Consider the following 14,325-nt stretch of genomic DNA (forward strand, 5'->3'; position numbering starts at 1 on the left):
AGACTCATAGCAGACTCATAGCAGACAGATTCATAGCAGACACATAGCAGACTCATAGCAGACAGACTCATAGCAGACTCATAGCAGACTTGCAGCAGACCCGTAACAGACTCATAGCAGACAGACTCATAGCAGACAGACTCATAGCAGACCCGTAGCAGACAGACTCATAGCAGACTCCTAGCAGACTCGCAGCAGACCCGTAGCAGACTCATAGCAGACAGACTCATAGCAGACTCATAGCAGACAGACTCAAAGCAGACTCATAGCAGACTTATAGCAGACAGACTCATAACAGACAGACTCATAGCAGACAGACTCATAGCAGACAGACTCATAGCAGACTCATAGCAGACTCATAGCAGACTCATAGCAGACAGACTCATAGCAGACAGACTCATAGCAGACTCATAGCAGACAGACTCATAGCAGACAGACTCATAGCAGACTCATAGCAGACTCATAGCAGACAGACTCATAGCAGACAGACTCATAGCAGACCCGTAGCAGATTCGTAGCAGACTCATAGCAGACAGACTCATAGCAGACAGACTCGTAGCAGACAGACTCATAGCAGACAGACTCATAGCAGACTCATAGCAGACAGACTCATAGTAGACTCATAGCAGACAGACTCATAGCAGACAGACTCATAGCAGACAGACTCATAGCAGACAGACTCGTAGCAGACTCATAGCAGACTCATAGCAGACAGACTCATAGCAGACTCATAGCAGACAGATTCTTAGCAGACGCATAGCAGACTCATAGCAGACTCATAGCAGACAGACTCATAGCAGACTCATAGCAGACTCGCAGCAGACCCATAGCAGACTCATAGCAGACAGACTCATAGCAGACAGACTCATAGCAGACAGACTCATAGCAGACATCTGCATAGCAGACTCATAGCAGACCGACTCATAGCAGACTCATAGCAGACTCATAGCAGACAGACTCATAGCAGACTCATAGCAGACTCATAGCAGACCCGTAGCAGACTCGTAGCAGACCCATAGCAGCCCACACATCTGTACACAAAACAGACCATACAGCTGTATACATAGCAGGCCACATGTACACACAGCTGGATAGATGAGACAGACGCACACACAGAAGACCGGACAGGCTGTAGAGAGAAGACGAGAGCCAGGCTGCTGATAACGAGCGGTGGTGGGGCACCACGTGGGTGTCTGGGATGGTGGGGCACCACGTGGGTGTCTGGGTGGTGGGGCACCACGTGGTTGTCTGGGTGGTGGGGCACCACGTGGGTGTCTGGGATGGTGGGGCACCACGTGGGTGTCTGGGTGGTGGGGCACCACGTGGGTGTCTGGGGCGGTGGGGCACCACGTGGGTGTCTGGGTGGTGGGGCACCACGTGGGTGTCTGGGTGGTGGGGCACCACGTGGGTGTCTGGGTGGTGGGGCACCACGTGGGTGTCTGGGTGGTGGGGCACCACGTGGGTGTCTGGGGCGGTGGGGCACCACGTGGTTGTCTGGGGCGGTGGGGCACCACGTGGGTGTCTGGGGCGGTGGGGCACCACGTGGGTGTCTGGGGCGGTGGGGCACCACGTGGTTGTCTGGGTGGTGGGGCACCACGTGGGTGTCTGGGGTGGTGGGGCACCACGTGGTTGTCTGGGTGGTGGGGCACCACGTGGGTGTCTAGGGTGGTGGGGCACCACGTGGTTGTCTGGAGTGGTGGGGCACCACGTGGGTGTCTGGGTGGTGGGGCACCACGTGGGTGTCTGGGTGGTGGGGCACCACGTGGGTGTCTGGGTGGTGAGGCACCACGTGGGTGTCTGGAGTGGTGGGGCACCACGTGGGTGTCTGGGTGGTGGGGTACCACGTGGTTGTCTGGGTGGTGGGGCACCACGTGGTTGTCTGGGTGGTGGGGCACCACGTGGGTGTCTGGGGTGGTGGGGCACCACGTGGTTGTCTGGGTGGTGGGGCACCACGTGGTTGTCTGGGTGGTGGGGCACCACGTGGGTGTCTGGGTGGTGGGGCACCACGTGGGTGTCTGGGTAGTGGGGCACCACGTGGGTGTCTGGGTGGTGGGGCACCACGTGGGTGTCTGGGTAGTGGGGCACCACGTGGGTGTCTGGGGTGGTGGGGCACCACGTGGGTGTCTGGGGTGGTGCACACCACGTGGGTGTCTGGGTGGTGGGGCACCACGTGGTTGTCTGGGTGGTGGGGCACCACGTGGGTGTCTGGGGCAGTGGGGCACCACGTGGGTGTCTGAGGTGGTGAGGCACCACGTGGGTGTCTGGGTGGTGGGGCACCACGTGGGTGTCTGGGGTGGAGGGGCATCACGTGGTTGTCTGGGGTGGTGTCGCCACCTCACCTGGTGATCTGAGCGCTGAACTCGAGCAGATCGTCCTCGCCACTCAGCTGGCTGCTGTCGAACAGCACGCTCACTTCCCGCTGAGGCACAGCACACCGTCACACACCACACCGTCACACACCACACCGTCATACACCACACCATCACACACCACACCGTCACACACCACACCGTCACACACCACACCATCACACACCACACCGTCACACACCACAGCATCACACCGTCACACACCACACCATCACACCGTCACACACCACACCGTCACACACCACACCGTCATACACCACACCATCACACACCACACCGTCACACACCACACGTGACCCACCACACGTGACCCAGACCTTGGTGTGAGACTTGAGGAAGGGGAACCCCACACCACACGTGACCCACACCACACGTGACCCACACCACACGTGACCCACACCACACGTGACCCACACCACACGTGACCCACACCTTGGTGTGAGACTTGAGGAAGGGGAACCCCACGCTGCACTGCAGCAAATTCCCCTCCTGCACCTCACAGCTCAGCGCCTTTTCCTCCTCCTGCACACAAAGACAAAGATCCCCCGTGTAGCCTCAACGGACTGTTGGGGCAAGTGCTGTTCGCGAGTAGCACCTATGAAGGCCGGCATGGCACACAAGGGGAGTGGGTGGTCGACACCACGCCCGGCCGCCTTTGTCTCCCCAGTGGCGATGTTTACTGCACACCGCACCATGGAACTCATTTGAGGCTGAGCCGGCCTAGGGAAGGCCTCGGACCGGATCCGATAATCGTCACCGCCGTTGGCCATCAACGGGAATCGAACTCGGGTCGCCGGGTTCGTAGCGCTGCGTAGCACCGACCGCTGCACCACCGCTCCCCACACACAGACACACACAGACACACTCAAACAGACACACACACAGACACACACACACAGACACACACAGACAGACACACACAGACACACACACACAGACACACACAACAACAACAACAACCGCCATTCGCCACTAAGTGGCGGTGACATCACCACGACGCTTGTGCCAGGCTATGTGCACCCTGAGGCCACGTGAAGTGTCGAACGCCCGCTGGCAGGAGGTCACGGGGCAGACCCAGGTGCCACGGGTCGACTGACTGAGATGACTGGCTGATGCACCACCTGTGCCCCCTACTGTGCCAACCTGCTGTGCTTTAGCCAGCCGGCGCTCCGCTCGCTGTTGTGAGCGTCGCTCCTCCGCCCTCCGTTGTTGTTGGAGGGCGACTGCCTTCAACTGCCCAGTAGCATCCTTCACGAGCCTCCTCCACAGAGGCCGATCTTGACACCGCTGGTACCAGTCATCGGCAAGTCCACTCAGCTCCACGTCCTCCTGTACCACATCACTCCATCTCTTCTCTAGCCCGTGCCGCGCCCGCTTAGCCCCCTCAATCCGGCCAAACAAAAGCTGTTTCGGCATGCGGTGGCTGGGCATGCGGGCTACATGACCCAGCCATCGCAGCCTTGCCTGCCGGAGGAGCTCACCGATGGGACCCTGCCCAGATCTTTCAAGGATTTGTGAGCTCCTCACACAATCCAGTCTGGTTAAACCCAGGATGGATCGTAGGCAGGCCAGCCTAAATGTTTCTAACCGGCGAAGATGTTCCATTAGGGGGGTCCACGTTTCGCAAGCGTAGAGAAGGGAGGGAATGACCGTGGCCGAGAAGACCTGAAGCTTAGTGCGGAGCAACAGACCAGGTAGCTTCCACACAGCGTTACGCAACCGATGAAAAGATATTGCCGCTCGACTGATTCGGAGTGAGACCTCTGCTGTTAAACTGGAGCCAGTCATAAGCACACTGCCCAGGTATGGGAAACTCTCCACTCTCTCCACAACTGCCCCATCACCGATTGGGAGTTGTGGGGGTGGAGTGTCCGATGGTACAAAATACCCAGGCAGGTGCTTAGTTTTGGTGGGGCTGATGGTAAGGCCCCACCTCTTAGTGGCATGCTCCAGTCTCAGCAGCAGCGTCTCCAACTCCTCCTCTGACTGAGCAGCTATTACCAAATCATCAGCATACATAACGTGGTTGAGCAATAGGGAGCCATCCCTTGACCGCACCCGGGCATCGATTAGCCACCCATTATATCTGTACCATATGGAGATTCCCCCGGTACAGCTATTGAAGGCTTCACGAACTACGTGGTCAAAATAGATGTTAAATAATGTGGGAGCCAGAGGACATCCCTGTCGCACCCCAAGGTGTACAGGGAATGGCTCTGACTCCCGGCCACGTAGTTTTACCCGGGCCCGCTCACCATCATGAAGGTCCTTAATGATCGTGAGCAGAGGGTCAGGTACTCCAAAAGCACGAAGAACGACCCAGAGCCCAGGCCTACTGATGGTATCATAGGCCTTGACCAGGTCAATAAAGCAGAGATGTAGGTCTTGTTGGAATTCCCTACACCTCTGCTGTAGCAGACGGACAGAAAATATGGCATCTGTGCAGGACCGCCCTTTCCTGAAACCGCATTGGGGCTCCGCAAGCCTCTCCTCAGCGTGCCTGGCAAGGCGATGCTGAATAATCCTTGCCAGGACCTTTCCCGGCACACTGAGGAGTGAGATGCCCCTGTAGTTGTTACAGTCTGTGCGGTCCCCCTTCTTAAAAAGGGGGACCACCAGGGCATCCTTCCAATCCTGCGGAACCCGTCCAGTGGTCCAGACTGTTGTTATGATGTCATATAGGGCAGTCTGTGCACAAACGCCACCCTCCCTCAGCATTTCGCTTGGGAGATCATCTCTGCCCGCTGCCTTTCCTGGTCTCAGACTCCGGATCACCTTCAATACTTCCTCAGCAGATGGCACCTCAGCCAGCCACTCACAGGGGGTGACTTCTTCCAATATTTGAGGCACCGCAGCCTCAGCAGGGTCATCCTCACTTTGTGCCACGATGTTTTCCTGGCTGAGGGATTTTCCCTCCCCCAGGACCTCACAGAAATGCTCAGAAAATCTGCGAACCTGTTCCTGGGGGTCGGAGATTGGATCACCGTTTTTTCCCCTAATGATGGTAATAGGTGTGGCGCTGCAGGTTACTTTTTTGATGGAGTTAAATAGAGATTTGTGATCACGGGCCACTGAGGCAGACTCCATCTCCTCAGCAACCCGCGACCACCACCCATCCTTGCAGCGCCTCACGGCTCTCCGAACCTCCGAGCGAAGGCTGCGGTAAGCCTCCTCATTCTCTGACGTGGGATTCTGTAGCCGATGACAGTGGGCCTGTCGCTTTTTCTCAACCATCCTGAACACCTCCTCTGTCAGCCAGGGTCTCTGGGGAGGTCTGGACCGCGTACCCAAAGCAGCCATTGCAGCTGCATGAGTCACAGTCCTAAACCTCGCCCATTTACCCTTGACATCAGGAGGAGTCGGGGACGATGCCAATCCCAGCCGCAAGCGATGATGAAATTCTCGCTTGCAACTTTCATCAGATAACTGAGACCAGGCCACTTTATGTTGGAATGGGGTCCTGGGTGTACACCCACCACCGGAGTGGAAGAATGGCAGGCGCATCTTACAGATGACTAGTCGATGGTCAGAGGGCAGATCAGCCCCACGGTAGGTCCTGGTATCAAGGACATGGGCTCGCATTCGCTGGTCCGTCACTATGTAGTCCAGCAGATGTTCTTGCTTGGACCCGGCATGCATCCATGATGTTGTGTGGATGCGCCGATGCCGGAACAGCGTGTTGGTAATTACAAGCCCATGGGCTGCACAAAAATCTAGCAGCCTCCTACCGTTATTGAGCTGATCTGGCCCATGCCCTCCAATCACTCCAGACCAGGTGCCAGTATCATGACCAACTCGGGCATTGAAGTCACCCAACATGATGACTCTATCCCGAGGGGCCACTTTAGCCAGCACCTGTGACAGGAGGTCATAGAAGGCATCTGACTCATCGGCTTTGCCTGCATCCCTCCACGGATGTTCATCTTCGGTGGGGGCATAAGTAACCACGACCACCATTCCTCGCCTCCGGTTGATGGGAAGGCGAGCCCAAAGTAGCCTGGGGCTTACAGCTTCCCACACCTCACCGCCACGCTCCCACGCCCCCTTCATTCTTTTGTTCAAAAGACCCACACCCTCTTGTTTAGCAGTCTGCTGCCCCGAGTAGAGGACTGTCCACCCCTCATGGTGGCAGGAGCCAGAGCCGGTCCACCGGACCTCCTGAATGCCGCATAGATCCAGGCGGTACCGGTCCAGCTCCCGACAGAGGAGTGGCAGCCTCTCCTCTGCAGTGAGCGTTCGAACATTCCACGTGGCCACCCGTAGTGGCTTTTGGTTGTTTCTGGAGTAGCCCCGAGGGTAGGTATTCAATCTCCTGGCTCCGCCAATTGGGGTTTGGCCAGGAGACGTCATAGACGCCTGGCCCCCCGGAGCCTCCGGCACAAGCTTATTAGTTACATATTTCAGTTTAATTCGTGGTTTTGTGGTAATTAATTGAAGGTGGAGGGGTTACCAGCCCCTCGCACCCGTCCAGAGCCCCCGTTTAGCCCCTGTGGTGGACACATATGCCATGAGGGGAGGAGCCAATCAAAATTGGATCTCCCCCCACAGCACTGTCCACGACAGAGTTGCCCGTCTGGCACCGCGAGGACACACACAAACACACACACACACACAGACACACACACACACTCACTCACACGCGTCGGGTCGTGGCACCTGTCGCTCGGTGACCGCGACGTAAATTTTTCCCGAACAAAATAAATCATCCAGCAGTGGGTAGATCACGGCCGAAGACGACGAGAGCGGCGGCGAGGAGGAGGAGGACGATGAGGAGGAGGAGGACGAGGAGGAGGACGATGAAGAGGAGGAGGACGATGATGAGGAGGAGGACGGGCTCACCGTGTCCCAGGCGTTGACGAGGAAGAGATCCCGGTGGAAGTGCATGCGCAGCGTGGGGTCGAAGGCGTCCTCCCCCACGTTGCCCAGGCTCAGGTTGACGCGCAGGGAGTGCACCTCACCCACCACCAGGTAGGGGCGGTCAGACAGCAGCCTGCGGGCACGCACGCCGCACACACACACGCACACACACAGACACACACGCACAGACACACACAGACACACACGCACACACACACACGCACAGACACACACACACACACACGCACAGACACACACGCACACACACAGACACAGAGACAGACACACGCGCGCACACACACACGCACACACACAGACACACACGCACACACACAGACACACACGCACACACACAGACACGCACGCACACACACACACGCACGCACACACACAGACACACACACTCACGCACACACGCACACACAGACGCACACGCACACACAGACACACACGCGCGCACACACACACGCATGCACACACACACACAGACGCACACACTCACGCACACACGCACACACAGACGCACACACACGCACACACAGACACACACGCACAAAGACAAAGATCCCCCGTGTAGCCTTAACAAACTGTAGGGGCAAGTGCTGTTAGCGAGCAGCTATAAAGGCCGGAACGGTAAACGAGGGGGTGGGTGGCCAGCATCACGCCCGGCCGCCTTTGTCTCCCCGGTAGCGATGTTTACACACCACACCAGGTACTCATTTGTTGGCCGTGAGCGGGAATCGAACCCAGGTCGCCGGGTTCATAGCGCAGCGTAGCGCTTACCGCTACTACACTACCGCTCCCCATGCACAGACACACGCACAGACACACACACGGACGCACACACACAGACACACGTACGGACGCACACACGGACGCACACACACAGACACACGCACGGACGCACACACATGGCCCGCCACCACTGCCGTCGTCATCATCATTGACGTCATCATCGCCACCGACATTATCGTCATCATCGCCGCCATCTTTGTCGTCTCCATCGTCGTCATCATCGTCATCACCGTCGTTGTCGCCATCCTCGTCATCGTCATCGTCATCATTGCCCTCGGCAAGGTCCTCATCGTCCGGACTACGATGCAATCCCGCGTCACCGCGGTCCCCGGCGCGGCCGTCGCTGTCGCCACCGGCGTCGTCAAACGTCGCTGTCGTGGGCGAGGGGGCGACGGTGCGCTGTGCCACGCACGCACCTGGGGAGGACCAGGGTCCCGTTCACTCTGAGGTCAGCCGGGCACACGTCTGTGTGACAGTTCCTCTCAAACTTTGTCTACACGCACAGACACACACAGACACACACACAGACACACACAGACACACGCACACAGACAGAGACACACGCACACAGACACACGCAGACACACAGACACACAAACAGACACATGCACACACACACAGACACACACACACACATAGACACACGCACACAGACACACACAGACACACACACACACACAGACACACGCACACAGACAGAGACACACACACACAGACACACGCAGACACACAGACACACAAACAGACACACGCACACACACACAGACACACACACACAGACACACGCACACACACAGACACACGTATGCATGACAACAACAACAACCGCAGTGACGTCACCGCGGTGCTTGTGCCAGTCCAGGTGCACTCCGAGGCCAAGTGTTGAAGGCTCGCTGACAGGTCACGGGACAGACCCAGCAGGTGCCATGGGTTGACGGAGATAACTGGCAGACGCACCGCCTGTTCCCCCTCCGGGGCTAACGTGCTGCCTTGTATCTGCCCGACGCTCCGCTCGTTGTTGTGAGCGTCGCTCCTCTGCCCTCTGCTGTTGTTGAAGGGCGACTGCCTCCAACTGCCCAGCAGCAGCGTCCTTCACGAGCCTCCTCCTCCACAGAGGCCGATCTTGACACCGCTGGTACCACTTAGCTCCACATCCTCCCGTACCGCATTAGTCCAAAGCTTGTGGAATCTGGGATTTGGAAATGTGGGTTTTGGCAATGTAATTCTCGAGAGACTCGTATGTTGGAAAATAGGGCTTTTTAGATGGAGAAATTTGAGTTTTGACCATCTGGGTTTTGTGAATTTAGTCTTTCAGATTCTGGGATCTGAGAATCTCAGATTTGTAATCTGGGCTCTGAGACTACAGGAATTAGCGATTGGTGAATGTTGTGGTTCCCTCACCACACTTCTCGCCGAATCTCTGTGTCGCTCCCTCCATCTGATGACAGGTCGCAGTGCGGGGAGGTCATCGTCATCATCGTCACCACCACCACCGCCGCCGCCGCCGCCGCTGCTGCCGCTGCTGCCAGTGTTGTTGCCACCCCCGGGGGAGTCGCTCCTCCTCCTCCGGCTGGCGCCCCTCCGCTCGCCTTCCGCCGTTTCGCCGTGCGCCAGCGAGTAGCGGACTTCGAACACCAAGGGCGCAACTACGTCGTTCACCTTCCCCTGTGAGACGTGCGGGGGTGGGAGGGAGCGGATGGGGGCGGCGGAGGGGAAGCCGGAGAGGTCAAGGGTCAGAGAGACGCCGAGCCGACGCCGATGACAACCCTGAGTTCGACTCGGGGATTCCGCTGCCCGGCCGTGACGAGGACGCGGGGTTCTCCGCTGTGCGGCGAGTGGATGGTCCTGGTGGGCGGTGAGTTGGTGGGTGGGTAGCTCTGTCGGGAAACCTCTCGGCCGCGTGGTGGCTGGGTCAGTAAAGAGGTGGCAGGTTGGCAGGCAGGCAGGCATCTGGGTAGGTGAAGGAGTAAGTGTGAATGTGGCGTAACCCTCCACCACCAGAAACAGCCACTGAGGTTTGTCACGTAAACAACGCGCCAGTTAGTTACTAATATAGTGTGTAGTGTATAGTGTATATTAGTGTATAGTGTATATTAGTGTATAGTGTATACTCTATATTAGTGTATAGTGTATATTAGTGTGTAGTGTATAGTGTAGTGTATAGTGTATATTAGTGTGTAGTGTATACTCTATATTAGTGTGTAGTGTATAGTGTATATTAGTGTGTAGTGTATAGTGTAGTGTATATTAGTGTGTAGTGTTTATTAGTGTATATTAGTGTGTAGTGTATATTAGTGTGTAGTATATAGTGCATATTAGTGTGTAGTGTATAGTGTATATTAGTGTGTAGTGTATATTAGTGTGTATAGTGTATATTAGTGTGTATAGTGTATATATATTAGTGTGTAGTGTATATTAGTGTGTAGTGTATATTAGTGTGTAGTGTATATTAGTGTGTAGTTTATATTAGTGTGTAGTGTATATCAGTGTGTAGTGTATATTAGTGTATAATGTATATTAGTGTGTAGTGTATATTAGTGTATAGTGTATATTAGTGTATAGTGTATATTAGTGTGTAGTGTATATTAGTGTGTGGTGTAAATTAGTGTGTAGTGTATGTATTTTAGTGTGTAGTGTATATTAGTGTGTAGTGTATGTATTTTAGTGTGTAGTGTATATTAGTGTGTAGTGTATATTAGTGTGTAGTGTATGTATTTTAGTGTGTAGTGTATATTAGTGTATAGTGTATATTAGTGTGTAGTGTATATTAGTATGTAGTGTGTAGTGTATATTAGTGTGTAGTGTATGTATTTTAGTGTGTAGTGTATATTAGTGTGTAGTGTATATTAGTGTGTAGTTTATAGTGTATATTAGTGTGTAGTGTATATTAGTGTGTAGTATATAGTGTATATTAGTGTGTAGTGTATAGTGTATATTAGTGTGCAGTGTATATTAGTGTGTAGTGTATAGTGTATATTAGTGTATAGTGTATAGGGAATATTAGTGTGTAGTGTATAGTGTATATTAGTGTGTAGTGTATATTAGTGTGTAGTGTATAGTGTATATTAGTGTGTAGTGTATAGTGTATATTAGTGTGTAGTGTATATTAGTGTGTAGTGTATAGTGTATATTAGTGTGTAGTGTATAGTGTATATTAGTGTATAGTGTATATTAGTGTGTATATTGTATATTAGTCTGTAGTGTATATTAGTGTGTAGTGTATATTAGTGTGTAGTGTATATTGTATATTAGTGTGTAGTGTATAGTGTATATTAGTGTATAGTGTATAATGTAGTATATAGTGTGGTGTACTACTTCAGCCCACCGCTGTGTTGGAGAGTAAATCTGCAACATTTACAATTTGAATACGACGGGCGGTGGAGGGTTACGACACATTTATACTTCCGCGATCTGACCCAAAACACGTTCATTATGAATAACATTGGTCGCCGACACCTACTCGGTGTTAAACAGGTGAAGTTTGTCGTGTGAGTGGCGAGGTGGGTGGAGTGGTGAGTTGCCACAGTAGGGGGCAAAGGTGGTGCATCGACAAGTCATCTGCGTCAGTCAACCCATGGCACCCGGCTGACATCGCCGCCACTTCGTGGCGAATGGCGGTTGTTGTTGTTGATATCTGGCTCGGTTCAGGAGTAGGCAGGTGGTTTGAGAGGCATCGCAGCAGCAGCAGAGTCGCTCGCCCGGTGAGTCGCTCAGTCGATGAGTCGCTCAGTCGGTGAGTCACTCGCCAGTCGGTGAGTCACTAAGTCGGTGAGTCGCTCAGTCGGTGAGTCGCTCAGTCGATGAGTCACTCAGGCGGTGAGTCGCTCAGTCGGTGAGTCACTCGCCAGTCGGTGAGTCGCTCAGTCAATGAGTCACTCAGTCGGTGAGTCACTCAGTCGATGAGTCACTCAGTCGGTGAGTCACTCGCCAGTCGGTGAGTCACTCAGTCGGTGAGTCGCTCAATCGGTGAGTCACTCAGGTGGTGAGTCACTCAGTTGGTGAGTCACTCGCCAGTCGGTGAGTCGCTCAGTCGGTGAGTCGCTCAGTCGATGAGTCGCTCAGTCGGTGAGTCGCTTAGTCGATGAGTCACTCAGTCGGTGAGTCACTCAGTCGGTGAGTCACTCAGTCGGTGAGTCACTCAGTCAGTGAGTCACTCAGTCAGTGAGTCACTCGCCAGTCGGTGAGTCACTCAGTTGGTGAGTCACTCAGTCGGTGAGTCGCTCAGTCGGTGAGTCACTCAGTCGGTGAGTCACTCGCCAGTCGGTGAGTCACTCAGTCGGTAAGTCGCTCAGTCGATGAGTCACTCAGTCGGTGAGTCACTCAGTCGGTGAGTCACTCAGTCAGTGAGTCACTCAGTCAGTGAGTCACTCGCCAGTCGGTGAGTCACTCAGTTGGTGAGTCACTCAGTCGGTGAGTCGTTCAGTCGGTGAGTCACTCAGTCGGTGAGTCACTCGCCAGTCGGTGAGTCACTCAGTCGGTAAGTCGCTCAGTCGGTGAGTCGCTCAGTCGGTGAGTCACTCGCCAGTCGGTGAGTCGCTCAGTCAATGAGTCACTCAGTCGGTGAGTCACTCAGTCGATGAGTCACTCAGTCGGTGAGTCACTCGCCAGTCGGTGAGTCACTCAGTCGGTGAGTCGCTCAATCGGTGAGTCACTCAGGTGGTGAGTCACTCAGTTGGTGAGTCACTCGCCAGTCGGTGAGTCGCTCAGTCGGTGAGTCGCTCAGTCGATGAGTCGCTCAGTCGGTGAGTCGCTTAGTCGATGAGTCACTCAGTCGGTGAGTCACTCAGTCGGTGAGTCACTCAGTCAGTGAGTCACTCAGTCAGTGAGTCACTCGCCAGTCGGTGAGTCACTCAGTTGGTGAGTCACTCAGTCGGTGAGTCGCTCAGTCGGTGAGTCACTCAGTCGGTGAGTCACTCGCCAGTCGGTGAGTCACTCAGTCGGTAAGTCGCTCAGTCGATGAGTCACTCAGTCGGTGAGTCACTCAGTCGGTGAGTCACTCAGTCAGTGAGTCACTCAGTCAGTGAGTCACTCGCCAGTCGGTGAGTCACTCAGTTGGTGAGTCACTCAGTCGGTGAGTCGTTCAGTCGGTGAGTCACTCAGTCGGTGAGTCACTCGCCAGTCGGTGAGTCACTCAGTCGGTAAGTCGCTCAGTCGGTGAGTCGCTCAGTCGGTGAGTCACTCAGTCAGTGAGTCACTCAGTCAGTGAGTCACTCGCCAGTCGGTGAGTCACTCAGTTGGTGAGTCACTCAGTCGGTGAGTCGCTCAGTCGGTGAGTCACTCAGTCGGTGAGTCACTCGCCAGTCGGTGAGTCACTCAGTCGGTAAATCGCTCAGTCGGTGAGTCGCTCAGTCGGTGAGTCGCTCAGTCGGTGAGTCACTCAGTCGGTGAGTCACTTGCCAGTCGGTGAGTCACTCAGTCGGTGAGTCACTCAGTCGGTGAGTCACTCAGTCGGTGAGTCACCCAGTCGGTGAGTCACTCAGTCGGTGAGTCACTCGCCAGTCGGTGAGTCGCTCAGTCGGTGAGTCACTCAGTCGGTGAGTCACTCAGTCGGTGAGTCACTCAGTCGGTGAGTCACTCGCCAGTCGGTGAGTCACTCAGTCGGTGAGTCACTCAGTCGGTGAGTCACTCAGTCGGTGAGTCACTCAGTCGGTGAGTCACTCGCCAGTCGGTGAGTCGCTCAGTCGGTGAGTCGCTCAGTCGGTGAGTCACTCAGGTGGTGAGTCACTCAGTCGGTGAGTCACTCGCCAGTCGGTGAGTCGCTCAGTCGGTGAGTCGCTCAGTCGGTGAGTCACTCAGTCGGTGAGTCACTCAGTCAGTGAGTCACTCGCCAGTCGGTGAGTCACTCAGTTGGTGAGTCACTCAGTCGGTGAGTCGCTCAGTCGGTGAGTCACTCAGTCGGTGAGTCACTCGCCAGTCGGTGAGTCACTCAGTCGGTAAGTCGCTCAGTCGGTGAGTCGCTCAGTCGGTGAGTCGCTCAGTCAGTGAGTCGCTCAGTCGGTGAGTCACTCAGTCGGTGAGTCACTCAGTCGGTGAGTCGCTCAGTCAGTGAGTCGCTCAGTCGGTGAGTCACTCAGTCGGTGAGTCACTCGCCAGTCGGTGAGTCACTCGCCAGTCGGTGAGTCACTCAGTCGGTGAGTCACTCAGTCGGTGAGTCACTCAGTCGGTGAGTCACCCAGTCGGTGAGTCACTCAGTCGGTGAGTCACTTGCCAGTCGGTGAGTCACTCAGTCGGTGAGTCGCTCAGTCGGTGAGTCGCTCAGTCGGTGAGTCGCTCAGTCGGTGAGTCACTCAGTTGGTGAGTTACT

At 55.0% G+C, this 14,325-nt stretch overlaps 1 protein-coding gene across 2 annotated transcripts in view; it reads right to left on the reverse strand.

Moving 5' to 3' along the window:
• LOC116954700 (integrin alpha-9-like) overlaps positions 1-14,325 on the reverse strand; it is a 113,443-nt gene that overhangs the window by 16,295 nt on the left and 82,823 nt on the right. For both annotated transcript variants that reach the window (XM_076052451.1, XM_076052452.1), the window contains 5 exons: positions 9,423-9,686; positions 8,438-8,514; positions 7,209-7,359; positions 2,802-2,891; positions 2,340-2,419 (listed from right to left, as the gene is read on the reverse strand). In XM_076052451.1, coding sequence (XP_075908566.1) covers positions 2,340-2,419; positions 2,802-2,891; positions 7,209-7,359; positions 8,438-8,514; positions 9,423-9,686 — 662 coding nt within the window. The remainder of the gene's footprint in view (positions 1-2,339; positions 2,420-2,801; positions 2,892-7,208; positions 7,360-8,437; positions 8,515-9,422; positions 9,687-14,325) is intronic.

The sequence above is a fragment of the Petromyzon marinus genome, chromosome 56, assembly GCF_048934315.1.
Source record: "Petromyzon marinus isolate PM22_M1 ecotype Great Lakes invasive population chromosome 56, UKy_Petmar_22M1.pri1.0, whole genome shotgun sequence".
In the NCBI taxonomy this organism is placed as follows: Eukaryota; Metazoa; Chordata; class Hyperoartia; order Petromyzontiformes; family Petromyzontidae; genus Petromyzon; species Petromyzon marinus.